The 21,420-nt window shown below is 37.8% G+C and overlaps 2 protein-coding genes across 2 annotated transcripts in view; one reads left to right on the top strand and one right to left on the bottom strand.

The window, feature by feature from the left end:
• The window catches only part of LOC133520163 (popeye domain-containing protein 3-like), a 32,257-nt gene extending 16,540 nt beyond the window's left edge, over window positions 1-15,717 (bottom strand). Inside the window, exons 1-5 of the mRNA XM_061854533.1 lie at window positions 15,408-15,717; window positions 15,269-15,327; window positions 15,107-15,191; window positions 14,337-14,518; window positions 13,559-13,690 (exon numbers count right to left, since the gene is read on the bottom strand). Of these exons, the coding sequence (XP_061710517.1) occupies window positions 13,559-13,690; window positions 14,337-14,518; window positions 15,107-15,191; window positions 15,269-15,327; window positions 15,408-15,534 (585 nt within the window). The 5' untranslated portion in view covers window positions 15,535-15,717. The remainder of the gene's footprint in view (window positions 1-13,558; window positions 13,691-14,336; window positions 14,519-15,106; window positions 15,192-15,268; window positions 15,328-15,407) is intronic.
• Window positions 15,718-15,842: 125 nt separating this feature from the next.
• The window catches only part of LOC133520164 (polyamine-transporting ATPase 13A3-like), a 48,707-nt gene continuing 43,129 nt past the window's right edge, over window positions 15,843-21,420 (top strand). The window contains 1 exon segment of the mRNA XM_061854534.1: window positions 15,843-16,170. Coding sequence (XP_061710518.1) covers window positions 16,137-16,170 — 34 coding nt within the window. The 5' untranslated portion in view covers window positions 15,843-16,136.

Below are 21,420 nucleotides of genomic sequence, written 5' to 3'. Positions count from 1 at the left end.
ACCCGTATTATGAGACGTATAAGAATTATAATTAGCGGGTGTATATGGGCTCGGAATTATCCGCGTAATAAAGCACCCATCAATAATTATCGTCGTACAATTTAAAGAGACAGATATTGACATTAACACGATATCTCGTAGACAAGTGAGCCCATCATATCCTATCATAGAGAACCTACTACTCCTTATAAACGGCCTGGGATAGTTTACTAGCTGACTTTAGCCACTAATATTGAATAAACACTATTGTATTTACTAGGCAATTGTAAAAAACAAGTTCAAAAGATCAAACTGTTTAGTCGTTGAAAAATTTCCTGACCTCCAAGTGTATATTCATATCCAATAGGATACGTTAATATCCATGATTGTCCATGGGATACGTTTGTTTTCGATTGTCGAATTGGGCCCCTAGATGAATGGATAACGAATGGAAACCGCAAGTATTTTTACGTACTCCATCTAGTTGTGTATATCGATCTGTAGGTGAGGTTTTTTTTTTTTTTTTCATTTATTAAGGAGCTTTTTCGATTGATCGAATATGTCGCCCCGTTTAAAAAAGACTTAAATAACAGAGTTAATATGTATAATAAACTTAATCACACTTGTCTGTCTTTAAGACCACACTTAACAATATTTAATATTTTTCCGACCACCTCGGACATAGGTTTCGACAGGTAAGTATTGCACAATCCAATGGAACTGTCATTAAAAAGACGTCGCCTGGGTACCTCATTTCGGGCACATTCCATTAAAATATGATACGCATCTTCGATACGATTGCATAAGGTGCATAATTCTGAGTTGACTTTACGCATAAGGTACGCGAACTTATTCAATGGAATGTGTCCGGATCGTAATCTTAGCAGTAAAACGAGATCCTGCCTACATAACGTACTATTATCAATCCACGGAGAATTCAATGGGTGGGGCTGTATAGTCTTAAACCAAATGCCTTTATCCTGGGACCTCTGGTCAAAATATTCCTTCCAAAGTTCGCGACATCTTGATTTAACTAAATGTAAGCAATCACTATACGCAGGTAGTAGATCATATTCGATACCGTCGCTGCACGCCTGTTTTGCTAATGAATCTGCAATCTCATTACCATAAATACCTACATGCGAAGGGATCCATTGAAGAATGATAGTTTTTGACATAGATCTTAATTCTAAAATCATTCTTATTATTGTGTAGGCTATCGGTGCTCCTCGAAAGGTCGAGGTGCATCGAGCCAGGTGTTGCAATGCACTTTTGGAATCGGTAAAAATTACAAATTTATTCGAATTGATGGATTTTGCGTAAGATAGGGCTTCAGAGATAGCAATTAGTTCGGCGTACATTATAGACGTATTACAGTTGATTTTTAGTTTTAAAGTATAGCTATTCGTTTCATCAAAAAAAGCGGCTCCAATATTTTTGCAATCTTCTTTCGATCCATCAGTAAATATTTTATAAAATGAGGAGTATTTTGCCATTACCTCGCTGCAAATCACATTTATTCCTAACCTGTCGTAAGTTCTTTTAGCCTTTTTAAACTCGTCGATAAAGTAAATAACGCCACTTAAATCTATGAAATGGATCCAGGTATCAAATATGAACATTTCTAATTGTCGACTGGAGTAGATAGGTGTGTCTTTTAACTGATTGTGTGATGTAACGAGTAACGGTAGTTTTTTTCCCTCCCAGTATCTGCTATTTTGTATTACTTGCATTTCATTTATGGTTGTAGTAATAGGTATGCTTTTAAATGATCTCATTTTTAAATTATATTTCCCTGATAAGTAGTGTCTGCGGAACTCAAGGGGCGGTAGGTGTAATTCAACTTCCATAACATGGATCGGAGTTGTTTTAATAAATCCTCCTATCACTCTCATGACTTGATTTTGTACCCTGTCTAGTTTTAAAAGGTTATTTTTACAACTGCTGTCGTATAAGAAACAAGCATAGTCAATACGACTTCTTATTATGGAAATATACAAACGTCTTAGATGCTTGGGGTGCACTCCCCACCCCGCACCTGCTAGAACTTTGAATAAATTTAAATGTCTATTCAATTTTTGGTGCAACTCGTTAATATGCTTGCCCCACCGTAATGAGCGATCAAGCCAGAGACCAAGGTATTTGACAGCGCTAACTACCTCTAACCGCTTATTATTTATTGAAAAATCATAACAATGGTGCCTAATGAGTTTTCGACCAGAATTAAACAAACATAATTTACTTTTTTCGGAGGAAACTTCCAGACCAAGATTGCATAATATAGCTGTAAAGGTATTAACTGCCGCTTGTAATCTACCTACGGAATCTTGTAAGCAAGGCCCGCTGGTAAACAACACAAAATCATCGGCGTACTGTGAAATATAGCCATTATTTATGTGTTTACAAATATCAATTGTGGCAACATTAAATAACAACGGAGAGAGTGGATCACCTTGACCTAGGCCTTGGCAACAACTTCTCTGTACACTTGAATTTTCCAGTCTAATATTTAAGTTTCTATATGTTAAAAAATTCCACAGGTAATTGCATATGGACCTACCTACATCGAGTCTATCCAATATCATTAGCAGTTTTCCAATGTTGACGTTGTTATAGGCATTGTTTATGTCAATAAAACAACCTAAGGATACTTGTTTACGCGCGAAACCTGTTTGTATTAATGTTACTAGAAAACTTAGGTTATCTAAACATGACCTAGACTTCCTAAAACCTATAGTATAATCAGAAAATGATTCCTTCTTCTCAAGAAACCATTCCAGGCGTTTGTTTATTATCGAATGAAAAACTTTGCATACACATGACATAAGCGCTATAGGTCTTAGAGAGGTTACACAGTCTGAATCGCGCCCCGGCTTAGGAATCGGAACAATAAGTATATCGCGCCACTGTCGCGGGACAAATCCGCTAGTTAAAAACCTATTGTATAATAATTGTAGCATATCCTTACCTACCGGTGGAAGATAACGCAACATTGAGAATAGTACGGTCGCCAAGCCGCTCCGAGGCCAGATTTAATTGACTCAGCTCGGCCTTACCCACAACCGGTATCAATGTGTTCGGACAGTTCTCCTGATCACCGTACATGCGGTAGTAAAGCGGAAAAATGGTGGAGGGGATAGTAATGACGTCACAAAGATGGCGGCCGGACCTATTCTTTTTGGCGGTGTATCTCGAAAACCACTTAACCGATTTTAATCATCGAGGTGTCAAATAATAGCTTATATTATGGAGATTATTTCCTTTTCTACAAACATTTACGTGAAACCTATAGGAAAAAAAATAATCACAAAAAACAGTTTTTTTATAAAATTATAATTTTTTATTTTGTAAAAATCTCCGTAAATATTAGCATTTCGCAAATTTTGTTTCATATAAAACATATTGCTTCATTATCAAGGAATATAATGAGCCTTAAAACATACAGATCGAGTAATAAACAATGAAGCTACACTCATTTATTTGCGCATGGGTAACGATAACTGGCTTTTACCGGTCGAAACTGTGGTGACTGTTACGATACGTATTGAATGGAATTTATAGAGTATCGGTTTTAATTACTGAAATTATAATTAAAATTATAAAAACCAATACACAATAATGTTACCTTACTTCGACGTTTAGTCTCTTTTTTCGTCTTAATCATAGGTAGGTACATATTTCTTTTTACTTAAAAATTTTATACAGGGTGAACTTTTAACCACCAGTCATACTCTGCGCAGCGACTTTATAGGTCATACTTAACAACTTTTACTATGGGACCAATTCCGAAATCGCGAAAAAAATTTTGACTGTCCCATATAAAGGTGCGACCAACTTTACCAGACCAACACTTTTCCAAACTGAGCTACAGCTGTCCGATGAAGTTAAGTACTTAGGACTAACTCTCGACAATAAACTCAATTGGAACAAACACATCAACAAACGGATAGACAAGGCGGGAGTTGTCTTCTGGCAGTGCAGAAGGATGATTGGTAAGAGGTGGGGACTCAACCCGAAAATTACCCTCTGGCTCTATAAGACGATAATCCGCCCCTTACTCTCTTACGGTGGTTTGGAGGCCAAGAACAAACCTAGGCAACGTACGAGACAAACTACAAAGACTTCAAAGGCTCGCATGCGCGGCCACCACTGGCTGCACGAGGTCTACCCCGACTGCAGCCATGGAGGTCATGTTAAACCTTCCACCGCTGCACCTACACATACAGCAAGAGGCCAGTCTCTCAGCGGTAAGGTTGCGAACCCTCAAGATATGGTCTAACATCACAGGAGCTCTTCACACAAAATGCCTGGAAAAGGTGTATGACGAATTTCCAGTGCTTAGGTCAGGCACGGACCGGATTCACAAACAAGCTATCTTCGATAAAAGGTACAAAATACAGTTATATGAGGACGACAATCATGAAGGACTCAATCCCCGGGAGCTGAGAATCTTCACTGATGGGTCCAAAACAGACAGCGGATCGGGCTCTGGAACCTTCTCAGAAGACCTGAACATGTCGATCACCACTCCGCTAGGAGCCCATAACTCGGTATTCCAAGCTGAGTGCATGGGCATCATAAACGCGGCGGCTGCCATCACTGCAAGGAAGGTAGTAGGATCCTCCATCCGCATACTCTCCGACAGTAGAGCAGTCTTAATGGCTCTAAATAGCCATATAGTTACATCCAAACTTATACACGAATGCCACGAACGACTAATGGAGGTATGTCATAATAACAAGATCACCCTACAATGGATCAAGGGACACAGTGGATCCCGAGGTAACGATGCTGCGGACGAGCTTGCCAGGCAAGGATCGAATGCGGGGGCGATTGGTCCGAAACCGATTCTTCCGATACCATTTAGCAAGGTACGCTCAATGCTGCTGGCACGTACAGGGAAACTACACACAGAACACTGGCTGAACCAGACTGGATGCAGACAGGCAAAAGAAGCCATGCCTGGTATCAACGGAAAACTCACAAGGGCGCTCCTGCAACTAGGGAAGGTCCGACTGAGTATGGTAACCAGTGTCATAACAGGTCATGGACTATTTAACAAACATCTTTTCACAACAGGTGTCACAGACAGTCCCCTGTGCCGAGGTTGCATGGAGACAGAAGAAACAGCCTCTCACGTGGTGCTAGAATGCAGCGGAGTGACTCCATACAGGGCTAAACATCTCGGATCTCCGAGAGACCTCCCCGAGGTCCTACTCAACATCAAAGGTTTGATAGGATTCCTCGAGGAGCTGGGCTGGCAGGACTAGCCCACCCCCAACATATCACGCAAAATAGGCGCAAGTCGTCGAGTTGCGGAAAAATCGCCCGAATACAATACAATACAATACAATACAAGGTGCGACCAGACCGCAGCTTAAAAAACGGTCACGATACGGAATCGCAGTGACGCGTCGTATGCGTACCGTTTTTGACGCATGCTCCCCACACCGCTGTTTAAAAAACGGTGACGGTACGGAATCGCAGTGACGTGCTTAACGCGAATCTTTTTTGTTCGCAAAACAGTTGCGTCTTTTACGTCACCGGTACGGTGTCTGCCATAAGATCTCCGTGTAATATTTTTTGCGATTTTTACGCAGTTCAATTTACGGTGCGTCAGCTTATTTTAAGCAGCGGTGTGGCGAGCATGCGTCATGGACCCGGGTACGTCCTTAAACTACGTCCAAAAGAGAGGTATGGGCATTGTGAATGTCATCTCGCTTTGTGTGGTAGGGCACAGCCAGTGGGTGTCATTCCAGATCCAAATTTTCTTGCGTGATTCGGCATTGGTCCCATAATAAAAGTTGTTCAGTATGACCTGTAAAGTCACTGCGCAGAGTATGGCTGGTGGTTAAAATTTCATCTTATACCTATATTCGACACAAGTAGTAAGTACTTACAGACCAACTATGATACACATTTTGCCTGTATAGTGATACATAGTGAATAAATTAATACCTGATTTAAAAAATAAAACAAAAATAACAAATAGCATGTTATTTAATTCAGTAATCACTAATCAGTCTTAAACAATGAACATCATACTTTTAGATTAGACACCAAAATGTATATTTATACTGTGTTTCGACTTGAAAGATTTTACTGCTTTAAAACATAAGACAAACCTACCAACCAAATGTATAAAAAAAAATGTTTTTTGTGATTATTATTTTCCTATAGGTTTCACGTAAATGTTTGTAAAAAGGAAATAATCTCCATAATATAAGCTATTAGTTGACACCTCGATGAATACAATCGGTTAAGTGGTTTTCGAGATACACCGCCAAAAAGAATAGGTCCGGACGCCATCTTTGTGACGTCATTACTATCCCCTCCCACCATTTTTCCGCTTTACTACCGCATGTACGGTGATCAGGAGAAACGCCCGAACACATTGATACCGGTTGTGAGTAAGGCCGAGCTGAGTCAATTAAATCTGGCCTCGGAGCGGCTTGGGGACTACTAATAGTAAAAGTTTTTCAGTATGACCTATAAAGTCGCTGCGCAGAGTATGACTGGTGGTTAAAAGTTCACCCTGTATAAAATTTTTAAGTAAAAAGAAATATGTACCTACCTATGATTAAGACGAAAAAAGAGACTAAACGTCGAAGTAAGGTAACATTATTGTGTCTGGTTTTTATAATTGTCATTATAATTTCAGTAATTAAAACCGATACTCTATAAATTCCATTCAATACGTATCGTAACAGTCACCACAGTTTCGACCGGTAAAAGCCAGTTATCGTTACCCATGCGCAAATAAATGAGTGTAGCTTCATTGTTTATTACTCGATCTGTATGTTTTAAGGCTCATTATATTCCTTGATAATGAAGAAATATGTTTTATAGGAAACAAAATTTGCGAAATGCTAATATTTACGGAGATTTTTACAAAATAAAAAATAATAATTTTATAAAAAAACTGTTTTTTGTGATTATTTTTTTTTCCTATAGGTTTCACGTAAATGTTTGTAGAAAAGGAAATAATCTCCATAATATAAGCTATTATTTGACACCTCGATGATTAAAATCGGTTAAGTGGTTTTCGAGATACACCGCCAAAAAGAATAGGTCCGGCCGCCATCTTTGTGACGTCATTACTATCCCCTCCACCATTTTTCCGCTTTACTACCGCATGTACGGTGATCAGGAGAACTGTCCGAACACATTGATACCGGTTGTGGGTAAGGCCGAGCAGAGTCAATTAAATCGTGTTTCTAGAGGGCTTTTGAGATTTGGCGACCGTACTAGAAGGAAATGTCATCGCAGCCGGGGGCCGTGTCAGATAGCTTAATACTTTTTTCAATTTCCTGAATGGTAATTGGGGCAATTAATACGTTATTATTAGAAGAAAAAGCTGGTTTTTCATAACAAACAAAATCAGGCGTCAGATTATTAAGCAGCGAGATTGAGCGCTCATTATCAACACATTTGTACTGACATTTAATTCCTTTAATCCATTTCATTCTTTTCCACATGTCGCCAGATGATGACGCATTATCGATGGACGTACAGAAGTCATGGAATGATTTATACCTAGCTTGCCTAATGAGCCTCTGTGCCGCGGCAATTTTGTTTTTTAAGCCTATGAAGTTGTTAGGAGTGGGATTTTTTCTAAATAAACTTAGTGCCAATCTACGCTCCGCTACGGCCTTAGACAGCGACACGCTCCAGTACGGTTTAGGTATAAACTTGCTACTAGGATTCTGGCTTATTTTAACAATAGGAATATGCAAGTCGGCCGCTTTATTTATCTCGCATAAAAACAAATCATACGCACCTTGGTAGTCATCCGGGATGGATAAGTTAGCAAGTGATATTTCTAAGAACGCTGTATACGAGGGCCAGTCGGCTTTTTTAAAATTACGTTTTATAATGGTTTTTAGGTTCGATTTGCATTCCGTAGTCATGTGTATTATCAAATGATCGCTGCCAAGGGACTCATTACTGACTTTCCAGCTAAAATTAATTGCTATGTCGGTCGAGGCCAGAGATATATCGGGAGCAGATTGTCTAAGCGAACCATTAACAAGTTGAACCCTAGTTGGAGAACCGTCATTTAAGGTTATTAAGTCATGACTAAGTAAGGAATCGAATATTTGTCTGCCACGATTATCAATTTTATGCGACCAAGTGTTATAGTGGCCGTTGAAGTCTCCTAGCAACAGAGTTTGTTTATCACATAAGGAAAATAACTGATCCCAGTCTCTTTGGTTTGTTTGAATTGAAGATGGACAATATATCGATACAATGTATTTGATTGGGGCGCAATTATATAATTTGACGCGGAGTATCTCGATACCCGAGTTAGATATATCAGAGGGAAGTACTTGCGATTTAACAGATTTATGAGTCAAAATTGCCACTCCACCGTAGCCGTCTGTCCTATCCTTACGAAATACATTGTAGTCACTTACTCTTAGCTCCAAGTCTCGATCACACCAGGTCTCACTCAACGCGGCGACATGTACTTTCTCGCGAGATAGTAATTGCTCGAATGATGCACGTTTATTCATCAGGCTTTGACAGTTCCATTGGATTATATTTAAGTGTATTTTACTACTCATCACACGCAAATAATTGACTTAAGACAGGCAAGTCAAAAAAGTACTTACTCAAGTAATTAACTAACAACTTAATACCCTTTTTAATAACAGAAATAAATTTATCTACCATAGACTTGCCACAAACGTTCTTTAACATCTCCATAACTTTTTCAAGCGTAAAAATCTCAGTGTCGGTCTCTTTTTCTTCGCTCGATTTTCTCCTATCTTCATTATTTCTCCTCTTGCCCTTCTTCGTTTCCGAATTATTATACTTGTCCGAACACGAGTCAACATCTATATCCATGCAACTGCCATCTGACTCGTCAGTTTGATTTTCGTATGATATAGGCTTGCCTTTTATAGATTTTTTCTTTTTCGGCTTAGCTGACCCACTTTTTTCCGCTGACGGCTTTTGCTTGTCACATGGAGGGGTTGGCTTGGTAGCTGCTACTGCTACAAATGACTGAGACACTTGGGACGTTAACGTATCTTGGCTTTGTTCTAGGTTTTCCTCAATAGGGCCAATTCTAGGAAAGGAAATATCTGTTCGGGAAAGCTCAAATCCAGGAGTCTCTTCAGATTGTGGTATAAGGCTTTCTGGAACATATAAAGTCGTTGCTTTGCGATAGGTAACGTTGAAATCTGCCATTATGCCCCTTATTTTCCTCTCTTTTAGATAGGCTGGACACTTTTTACTTAACGCTAAGTGATCGCCGTTGCAGTTCACACACACAAACTTAGTGATCTCGCAGTTGATATGGTTTTTTGTACATTTTGGGCACACAGACTTGGTTCTAGGGCACATTCTCCTCACGTGGCCAAACTTCCAGCAGTTCGAACACTGCGAAACAGGAAAGACGTATGGTGTAACCATCAAGCGCATGCCAAACACAAGGACATAAGCTGGTAGAGAGGATCCCCTGAATCCTAACCTCACGCATTCACTGTTTACCCACTTGCCATCCTCCGTCCGACGGGTTAGACGCTTCGCATATAGTAACTCGGCACAGCCATCTATACTTTCTAAAATCTCCTTCTCAGATAATTCCATATCTACCTTCCTGATTACTCCATATGATGCGGCCACTTCGGTAGTTCGTAAAATATTCCATGCCTTTTCCTTAATAGCCTGGCAACTGATAAGTTTTTCTAAAGCACTCTCTGTCCCGAACTGAACGTATATTTTATGCGGATTAATATATTTTATTTCTAAGATGTCCGTTATATTGTTTTGGTGCATCAACCGCGCGAACGCAAATTGTTTAGGTAGGTCTACCGTGGCTGTAATGTATGCTTCAGGTTTGCTCTCATTCATCCCTTCAGGTCTGTTTACAGTAGCATTATTCTCTGGACTATTTCTTCCTCTTCCCTCTTTTATTTTTTTTCCGTCTCGTCCTACCAAGGACCAAGACTCCTCATCATCTTCTTCACGACCTCTCTTTGAACTCGCTGTGCTGCACTCCATGGCTTCGTCCGGTAGCGGCACATCTCTAGGTGGAATTGACATGTCATTTTGTTTTTCTACGTTATTCCTTGATCGCCGGCTCGATACTTCCCCATCTTCAGCTTCACTCAAATCTGAACCCTCCCCCATAGTCCCTAAGGTGCAAATTTATATGCACCTTCTTGTTTACAAGCGAATGCTTTAATGCCGACCGGTTAAAAGATAAGAGTATTTTAAACAATAGACGGGGCTACGTGTTTACTACTCGCTAGCTGCAGTCGGAATCTGTAGGTGAGGTGTGTCTATAACCAGAAAGTCTCAAGTTCATTCCAAGTATAGTGACATACGTCCTATAGTTTTTAAGTGGTAGAATAGGTATTCATTGCAAACATTGGCGCGTGTAGACCAGAATTGTTTTAAATTTCCCTCTACGGCACTTTGGGGAATGGAAACTTTTACATTTGCATAATTTGCGGAGATACATATCTATAGATTGTGTCATTCACGAAGACGCGTGCCTTAACTCGTAATGTCATGTTTTTTAAGGTTATGTATATGACAAATCTGCGCGTCATTGTGGATGACACGAACTATATCATAGCTTGTTATTAGACGTTTCTAAACTGTTTGCAAAGATCGACGGTTGGATATTTTTTCCCTGTGTACATAAAGGATGACCCGATCCGGGTCCCAACCGATTCTTCCCACTCTTCGTTTTCTACGACCATCGATCTAATATATGGTATATTAAAACGATGTCTACGACGGGTCATCGTTGCTTACGTGATGCTTTCTACGGAAAACGGAAGTAGCAAGCATCTCCGCCCGAACCCAGACTGTTCTAGCGTGAGTCATCCTTTATGATAATTCTCAGCTTAACGGACAGTTAAGTAGTTACAGAATTTTAAGAACTAACAAGTATAGGTACTGGGCACGCTTCCTGCACGAATCGAACAAAGGTTAATGATAGAGGACCTATGTACAATTTCAGCAAAAAATTAATTGATTCGGAGAAATCATCGAAATCCGTACATTGATATAAACCAGAACAGTAGGTATGTATGCAGTGAGTACGAAACCGAGTATCTAATCTTACTCTACAATCGACAATTGAAGGTATATATTTCGAAGTAGCCTCATACTGAAACCAACATACTATGATCAATAAAGGCATTTCAGAAGGTTAAGTGTCTAGATATAAAAGTTTAATAAACAAAAAGAGAATTCGGGCAGAATTGTAAAAGCTCAGATTAGGGGGCGTCCATTAATCGCGTCATACGTTTTTGGCTTGTTTTAGACCCCCCCCTCCCCCATGGTGATCTTTGGTGATATTTTCAGGACCCCCCCCCATCCAATATGACGTGTATTTTTTTCGATAACTAAAGAACAGTTTTCTAACAAATGAACCTAAGTACACGTGAAGGATTATTATTGACTATAATACAGTATAGCACAGATGAAAAAAAAAATACACGTGATACGTGTCCATACCCCCCGTCCCCTGTGGTGATCATTGGTGATTTTTTGCTGACCCCCCTCCCCCCCCCCTATACAATATGACGCGATTAATGGACGCCCCCTTACCGACCTGGCAAAAACAAGTCGAATTAACCATTTTAGAGCCCAGCGTTGATCGTAAATGATACCCCGACATCATGTGCAATGTATAAGAACCTACTTATAATATCTGCCTAACAAACTGATAAAAAACTGTAAAATTCATTCCTTAAGATGCAAGATTATTTTTCTTGCCACAACCATGCGGTCGCTTAATGAGATCTCCGTCAAACAAATTACCCTCCGGAACTAAATTTGTGGTTTGAAGGTGTTAACATAAAAAATGCAAAATGAGTTAATGATTTTTTTAAATCCTATTTCTTTTTAAATTAAAGTTAAATATAGAAGCAAAATTGCTTTAAGTTTGGCGTCTTAATATCTGAGACCGTATGTTGCTGTGAGACGTCTCTGGGGCGGTCAAAAGTTGAAACTTAATTTAGCTCGGCATGTGCAAGTGCTAACATAATATGCGACGTCATAAAGGGACACCTGTTAGAAGGAAGTTAGGAAGGAAGTTGAAATTACGAAGGTGTTGAGGCATTTACGGAAAATGCAGACGCCAGCTGCTGACTGGAAGACGTGTAACTTTATCTTACATCATAGATTCCTATCATAAAATGTATATTTTTGCAACATAGGTACAGCATGGAGTTTTGATTATTGAGTTTTATAAAAAGTCTTTTATTTCCTGGATTCTATCTATTTTTTTGATCTAATTATATGGTTATACGGTCATCACGTGCGTAAAGATGGGCGATCATCATCAGCTTGAACTGCATTTTCCGGACAATTACTTACAAAAAAGAATGGAAATCGAACTACTTTAGACAACAACAAGCCGAGTCTATCGGTCTTCGTGAAGTTTTGCATAATAGGTCTCTCCCGCACGTACCTTATACCTACATCAACATTAAGTGGGTTAAGTCGGGTGACACAATATTCCTAGGCAGTAACAATAACAACTAACAAAGCCGTCTGAGGCGTAGGCGTCTTATAAAATATTAAAAATAAAAAATATTATAGGACATTATTACACAAATTGACTAAGTCCCACAGTATGCTCAATAAGGCTTGTGTTGTGGGTAGGTACTTAGACAACATATATATAATATATAAATATTTATACATTTTTAAATACAGAGAAAACACTCATGACTCAGGAACAAATATCCGTGCTCATCACACGAATAAATGCCCTTATACCATTTATTTGTGTGATGAGCAGTGGACTTGAACCAGGGACCATCGGCTTTATAGGCAGGGTCACTACCCACTAGGCCAGACAGGTCGTCTCATGAAGCGATATTATTAATTATATTAATATATCAGTCATAGAAGTATTTGTGGCAAAAACGAGTGTTTAAAAAAATTAAACATCGATAAATATGGTATCGATAAGTCAGTCATAGATTAATTATTAAGAGATGTAAGTTTACTTGCTGTTAATTACCGAGAAATTTCTTTACATAACTTCTTTATTAAATTTATTTTGTAGAAAGAATAGAAAACGACCAATATATTAAAGAAGATATCGAACGTGTTGTGTATTTTGCGGTAGCTATCTTCACTTTTTAAAATATAGGTATATAGGTAACGTTAAGGTAACATCGATAGCAAACATGTCGATATATCATTTTGTCAAATACTTTATTTTGCCACAAAAACTTCTATGTTTGGATAGTATATTACGATCGTAAATTTGGGTGACATAACTAAACTATTCGTTTGAACTACAGATTCAGTGACTATCCAATTAGGCTAGGCCGGATAACAACAGATCTGTCTGAGACATTATGTGGGCAAAGTCAGGTGATACCATTCGCTCAAATCGCAATTACAGAACTGTAGTTTCGATAACTTGTACATTCAACCTACCCTGGCAGACAACAAGCCAAGTCTGTCAGTCTTCGTAAGGTTCTGCATAGCTTAGGCCTCCTTCGCATGTAGAGACATTATGTGGGCAAAGTCAGGTCACACCATTCGTTCAAACCGTAATCACAGAACTGTAGTTTCAATTGTACAATCTACCTACCTTGCCAGCCAACAACAAGCCAAGTCTGTCGGTCTTCGTAAGGTTTTGCATGGCGTAGGCCTCCCCCGCATGGAGAGACATTACATGGGCAAAGTCGGGTGACACCATTCGCTTGAATTGTAGTCGTGATACCTAGGAAATAATATATGATTTGGTATGTGACCGTATAAGTTTATTCTGCAAAAGACTGGATAATAATTCTGGCAAAAAAAAACACCTGAAAGTAAGAGAATAAAAGGGGCAAAGGTACGAGTATGTAAAGGATATTGGCCTCATTGCTGGTTTAAGAATACATATATCGCCCAAAAACTGATTATTATTATTAATAGTACCATAGGGTCCCGGGCCTTTGGGAGGCATGTCTGGACCCGAAGCCAACAGCGCATAGGCCCTTTAAGACAAAAGCAAGGAATACACTTGACAGTTACCATCCCCTAGCGCACAATATGATACATCCGGAGAGGGTTCCCGCCAGGTGCTATTAATAGCAGTTACGTCTACGAGTAAGGATCCAGCAAGCGGGGTTTTTGAAAAATCGTAGCGTTTTTATATCATAATACAGCTAAAATAAGGCAAAAAAATATGAATAGCAATCTTAAGGCCTTTCTCTAGTAACTTCATCCATTTGAATCCTGTTTAAACATCTTTTGCTCGATAGAAAAAATCAGGAGCTTAGACCTATCTAAGCAGCGTTCGGAGAAGGACCTGAACTTACTGCACCTAGACAAACTAAACCCTAAATCTACGTCATAACGCCATAGATGGGAGGACAGCTTACCTTAAAAGGCTCAAACAACGTGTGATAAACTTCTTCCAGCTCAGGATCAAACTTGACGGGCCGCATCTCATATACGAGGTACACAACCTGCGCCAGGTTGAGAAACACGAAGCCGAAGTTCCAAGAGAACGCGTCAGGGGAGCAGATGACGTGCCAGGCCCAGATAGAGTACAGCATGAAGGCTGAAAAATGGTTGATGGTTAGAAGGGAGTCGGTCGAGGCGAAGGGGGTCGAGAATGCAAACCCTTAAGAGGGGAGTATACCAGATCGTCCATACAAAAATAGAAAACGTTTTTCCACTTCGAAATATTTTTCATTCTCCATTATTTTTTAGCATATAGCATATTAAAGGTTTTCCGTTTTTTTTTTAATTTGCAATTCAGTTTTTTATTTATTATTATTAAAAAAAAAAGCAAAAGCGATAGGTTTATCGATATGTAGCATAATATATTCTAGGTTACAATGTATTATGTTGAAGCGATAGACATCAAAATCAAAGTGATTTGTTAAGATTTAGTTAGCGGAAAAGTTTTCTCGAGAAATTTAATTTCATAGAATAAGTACCATTATTTCGCTAGGGTCGCAAGTCGCAAAGCTTCCCTCTTAAGATCATAATCAGGCCTTTTATTTTCGCTTGATAAAATAATATGTTTACATAAATCTGCAATGGGTATAAAAATAAATTTATTTTTTTAAAAAGGAAACCAGAGTTAACGTCAAAATTGATTGGGACATCAAAAGTTTTGGATTTTGTAAAAAAGTTTTTTTACCGAAAATCAAGATTGTGTGCATCCAAAGCTGCCCTTTCTTGGTACTCGGAGCGCAGTACGATGCTACGAATAGCATATTGGAAAGCTAAAAAGAGAGCAATATTTTAAATATCAAAACAAGTAAAATTTCGATATGAAATATATAGTGTACATAATACGCACCTGAAAAAGCGGGTGCTGCGGTACCCTCCATAGAGGACACCAGGGCCAGTACCATGGTCCTTTAAAAACGTATTTATTTATGTTAAACTGTAATTATCTACTATTATTAAACAAATTGTGTGCTTGACAAAAGCCTTACCTGATGGCATTGTGTAATTCACCGAACCAAAGTCATGAAGTGTTCCATTTTCTCCAGGCCATGAATAGTTAAATTCACCAACTTCTAAATATTCCGTCCTACCGCTAGCTAGTCCTCTTTTTGACATAATTACTTAGGTTATCATTTATGTTCCGTAACGATAATTCGCGATAAGAATTATTGTTTTGCATCACTTCGCGCCATCCAAAACAAATCAATAACATCCGCCACTGGCACGTTTAACCCACAGCTAACAATATCCGGAAAAATAGCTATGCTAGTGCCATCTTTCGAGATTTTCTCAAACCTACATACCGTACTTCTGTATTTTAGGAGTTAATACATTAATTACTAACTAATTTCATTGAAATTTTTATTTATTTAGTTAAATTTATATTAACTAACTGTAATAACACTAATAACATTGTTTTTATATAATTTCGTTAGAAAAACGTTTTGTGTAATCGCGAATGAGCATCGTTTTTCTATAGCACTAAAACAGCTTTGACGTAATTTCAGAAATTAAAAAAAAGTTTGACGTTTATCCTTGCCTATGAATTCATTCATTCATAAGGTGTGATGTGAGTAGTGGGATTTCGTGTCCTGAAATTCCATATCTATATAATATTTTGAAATGAGGTAGCACCGGTTAACAAGCAACAATTAAAGACCATCCTAGTACTATGCCTTAATTTATTTATAAAGTGCAAATAATCAGTTTTTGCGGGAATGCCGAACACGAACAGTGCCACCGTTGCCAATGGTAAGTATGATATTTCAACCATGCATATCCAACCTTTACTGTATGAGTCACTAAATGTAAGGGAATTTGTGTGCATCTTGAGACTAGTGTCCACGTGACGAATTATTTGCTAAGTAAATGTACTCAGTAATAACTGCGTCGCTGTTTTAAGAGATAATGAACCAATAATAAAACTGATGCAGGTACAAGGATTCAAATCACATTAGATGCACTTCATGCACCTGAAAATTTTAATACTCTATTCTTAACTCATTGACTGCACTTATTTCCTTGATAAAAAACTTCTCAAAGGTTCTTAAGAGTTGTTTAATTCCAAGTATTTGTCTTAACCTTGTCAGTTAAAAGTTTAATTATATGGGTCATTCCTATTGCTTTAAGTACTTGTTGAGATAACTGACTGTTCTTTCTATAACATTCCATAATAAGATGCTTCATGATTCAGTCAATTGAAGGTTAAAATGAAACATTTGTCAATACGATCTTGTTTAAGATAATTAATGTACTTATTTTCCTCTAAGATAGCTATAAATATAATAGTTATAAGCTCTGTAAAAACAGTGGAAACTGCAGTACACTTTAACTTTTGTATTTATTATTTATTTGCCAGTGAAGTTATCAATTGTTTTTACATATATAAAATATTGAAAGGACTCTTTTTTTTATTTTCAATACATACTTATTAAACATTAAGTAATTTAAACATCTTTTGTTTCTAATATATGTATTTTTATTATATTATTATATTATTATTATATAAGCCTTTTATTCAGACAATTTTTACATTTACAAGTTTAAATTGTACATTTCTTATTGAATATTTAGTTTGACATAAAATTTACTATTTCAGACAACATCGGTTTGGTCTGTATGCCATTTGGCAAAGGCCTCTTCCATCCCTTTCCATTTTTTCCTATCTCTCGCCAGTCTGGTCCAGTGTCTCCCTGCGAATTTTACGATCTCGTCTTCCCATCTCATTTTTGGTGGTCCGTGTTTTCTTTTTCTATCTTTTAGAAACCACCATATAATTCTCTTGCTCCATTTCTCTTTGCCCCTGATCATATGTCCTGTCCACCTCCATTTGAGTGTTTTAACTTTAATTGTTACGTCTTCCACACGTGTTTTGGATCGAATAAACCTGTTTCTTATTCTATCTTTCAGTTTAACTCCAATCATGCTCCTTTCCATGGACCTTTGACATACTTGCAGTTTGTTTAAGTTACTCTTAGTTAGAGTCCAAGTTTGGCTGCCGTAGGTTAAAACTGGTAAAATGCATGTATTGAACAACTTCCTCTTTGTAGCTACACTAATTTCTTTGTTCTTCATAACTTCCCTCATTGACCAGTACCGTTTCCATGCGTTAGTTGTTCTTCTAGCAATCTCTTTCTCCATCTGGTTGTCCATGGATATTGTTTGTCCTAAGTATATGTATTCATCCACATACTCAATGGTTTCCTGGTTTACTACTATAGGTGTCTTTTTGGAGTTCGTCATTGTTTTAGTTTTTTCTGCATTCATTTGCAGCCCCATTACCTCACTTTCGCTGGCTAGTTCCTTAAGCATACTTTGCAGGTCTTTGGCTGTTTTTGCTATTAACACTAGATCGTCTGCGAAGCGTAAATGTGTAAGAGTGGTACCATTTATTTTAAGTCCGTAATTGGGGTTTCTATGCCATTTAAGATTCCGAAAGATTCCCTCAAGCACTGCAGAAAATATTTTTGGAGAAAGAGGATCCCCTTGTCGTACTCCTTTGTTTATTTTGATCTCTTCTCCCTTGCTTTCTAACTGTATTCTAGCAGTGCTCGCTTCGTATATGTTCCTTATTACTCTTATGTAGTTCGAAATTACACCTTGCTCTTTCAGAGCTTCCCAAATTTTATTATGTTTGAGCGAGTCAAAGGCTTTGCTGTAGTCAACATATGCTATGTATAGTGGAATTTGGTATTCCTTGCATTTTTCTGTTAGTTGCCGTACAGTGAAGATATGGTCTAGCACCGAGAAGTCGCGCCTGAACCCAGCCTGTTCCTCTGGTTGATTTTCGTCAAGTATGTTTGTTAGTCTGTTTAGTATTGTCTTTGCAAATATTTTATAGACATTTGACATCAGACTAATAGGTCTATAGTTGTTTATGTTATAAGGGTCGCCTTTTTTGAACAACAATATAATGTTTGAAGTAGTCCATTGCGTAGGTATTATTTCTTTAGTGATAATTTCGTTGAAGAGAGCAGTTAGTACTGGGATCGTAGCGTCTTTTGTAGCGATGATGAGCTCATTGGTTATACCATCTGGTCCAGGAGATTTCTCCTTTTTTTTGAGAAGTGATAGCGCGTTCGACTTCGGCTTCTAATATGGTTGGTATTTCCTCTTCTTCTCCTTCATCCAAATTGATTCTATTCTGTTGTTCTGTGGTTTCGTAAAGGTCCCTGTAAAACTTTGTAGCTACATCTAGTATGTTTTGTCTCCTTGTTTCGCAACTATCCATGCGGTTGTTATTTACTTTGGTGATCCAGCTTTTTTTGTTGTCTAAATCCTTCCATGCTTTTTTAATACCTCCAGTTTTGTTCACGTGCTCTTCTATGACACGTTCCCTATATTTTTTCCTATCTTTTCGTAAATTTGCTTTTATTAGTTTACTTAGTGCCGCTATGTGGTTCCTTGTTTGTCTACCCTTGTTAGTTTCTTTAATAAGATTTGCTCTTTTCTCAATTAATTTTCTTGTATAGTCAGTAATTTTCATTTCTAATGTGTTATTTGTTCTTGTAAGATTTTGTGTTGTTTGTTTAATTTTTCTCTCCCAAAGGTTGTATTTTTCTTGAACACTTAGGTTTTTTGTTTCGGTGTTGAAGTTGCTCAAGATATCCTTGCTGATTTTATTAATCTGTTCGCAAATGTTGCCACATATCTTCAGAACTTTAGGGTCGGGAATTGGTCTTGGTTTCTTTTGTGGTTTTGCTTTCAACTTAGCTCGTACCATTCTATGATTTGTACTGAAATTTATATTGCTAACAACGCCCGTATCTTCAAAGTGTTTAGGTTCGTTAGTTAGGATGAAGTCAATTTCATTCTTAACGCGTCCTCCTGGAGAAATCCAGGTCCATTTTCGCGATTCCCTTTTTTTGTATTTGCTGTTTAATATAGTTAAGCCGTGTTCAAAAGCAAAGTTGATAAGCTTTTGTCCGTTTCTATTCCTTTTACCCTCTGTGTATTTTCCTAAGACATATTCTTCGCCTTCTTTTCTTGAGCCTACTTTAGCATTAAAATCTCCGATGACCATGATGTAGTTATTTGCATGCTTGTGGACAATGCTATTTAGCTTTTCGTAGAATTCATTTATCTCCTCTTTTTTTGACTTCTGAGTAGGTGAGTACACTTGAACTATAGTCCATTCCTTTGAATAGTCTGGAAGGTTTATGTTAAGGACTGCTATTCTTTCTGAAACTCCAACTATCTCCCTTACACTATTCTTCAGGTGCTTTTTGATCAAAAATCCAACTCCGTGCCGTCCTGGAGTTTCTCCTATATGATGCATTATAAAATCTTCATGTTCTTCTATTGCTTCTCCTTGTCTTCGGACCTCGCTCAGTCCTAGGATGTCCCATTTAATGGCTCTTAGGGCCAGGATAAGCTCTGTTAGTCTTTCAGCGGTTCTCAAAGTTAAAACATTTAGTGTTGATATAAACATGTTTTGTGATTTCTTTTTTCTTTCTATTCGTTACTTGGGGTTTGATTTGATTAGATTGGGTTGGAAGGTTTTGGTCAGCTTTGTCCTCCACGGTGACCAACCGGCTTGGAGGTGTAGTAGAGTTACTTTTGGTTTCTTTTTGTGTATTTTTGATGCCGATGCTGTCTGCGTTTCCCTATGCTTCATTCTTTCTCCATGGTGATGTCCTCACCTTCTGCTGTTGTGGTGTGTCTCCTTTATGTAGTTTTGCAGGCCCTTGATTGTTAGACGATGCTAAATTGCTATCTTGCTGTGGGGACTGAGAGAGGGCCCTCTTCTTGTTGTCTTTTTTCCCTTTTACTATCAATTTATCATATCTTATATATGCTACATTCCCTTTTTTCTGTTCTTCCTCTAATTGTTCTTTAAGTTTTTTCCTCTCTTCTAAAACCTCTTTGGGAAAGTCTTCCGTAACATAAACTTCTAGATTTTTTTGTTTTAGAGTTTTTCTGCTCTTCAAGATTTTATTTCTTTTCCATTGGGATGAGAGATTGATCAGTATTGGGCTTTTGTTAGATTTCCCTAGTCTCCTGCTGAACTGAATCTCAGTTCTTTCAAGAGTAACGCCCATGACTTCATTCACAATTTCTATTACTTTTTCTTCCTTTTCCCAATTTTCTGCGATTATGCCATGGAAAATGATGTTTCGCTGCCTTTCCCTTTTTTCTACTATTGATAATTTATTTTCTAATTGCTTGATCTTTTCTTCACTCTCGTCTTGTTTTTTTCGCATATCCGTGATTTCGTCGTTCAGGGAATCTCTAAGCCTATGATATATCTTTTCAGTCTGCTGCTCCATCTCATACTTCATTCTGGCAAAGATTTTCTCAAATGCCGCTTCAGACAGATCCATTTTATATTTGTTTCCGAACGTACCCCTTGGCAAAAATACTTGAATCTGATGAACAACTTATTTTTGTTTCGTGGCAACACTCCCTCTGTTGTGTCAATATTCCTTGAGGTAGGTAGATATAAATTTTGCCAAAAGTTATGTCAATCACACTTTATTTCACTTTATTTTACTTCACCAGTTGGGTTCTCACAGTAGATAACGTTTTCAGTGGCTTTGTAGACTGTTTTCTTCCGTTTGGTGATGATTGCAAACACAATTAACACTTTTTGCACTAATTATCCAGTTATAATCGCGAGCAAGGTCTCACCGTGACAGTTGATTTGACAGCTCCTAACTATGTATTATTGAATCATATGTATATGATTCAATAATGATTATTTTACTTTAATGCCTTTATTAACATGAATATATTATTGATTAAACATTAAAAAAAATTAAAATTATAAACCAAATATTGTGTCAAAATATTAACACAAGCACCACAGCAAAAAAAGGATAAAAAATGGTTTTAATTTAATTTCTTACCAGTAAAAAGAAAAATGGCTGTGACATACATACAGACTGACAGACAGACAGATTTAAAGAAAATATAAGGGTTATTTTCTTTAAGGAATCTGTTTTTAAGATTAATTAAATAATAGACCCCAATGTGAACCATACAAAATATGCAAACATTACT

The sequence above is a fragment of the Cydia pomonella genome, chromosome 7 (assembly GCF_033807575.1).
Source record: "Cydia pomonella isolate Wapato2018A chromosome 7, ilCydPomo1, whole genome shotgun sequence".
NCBI classification, from domain to species: Eukaryota; Metazoa; Arthropoda; class Insecta; order Lepidoptera; family Tortricidae; genus Cydia; species Cydia pomonella.
Note: the sequence above shows the minus strand (reverse complement) of the source record. Positions and strands in the feature narration are given on the sequence as shown.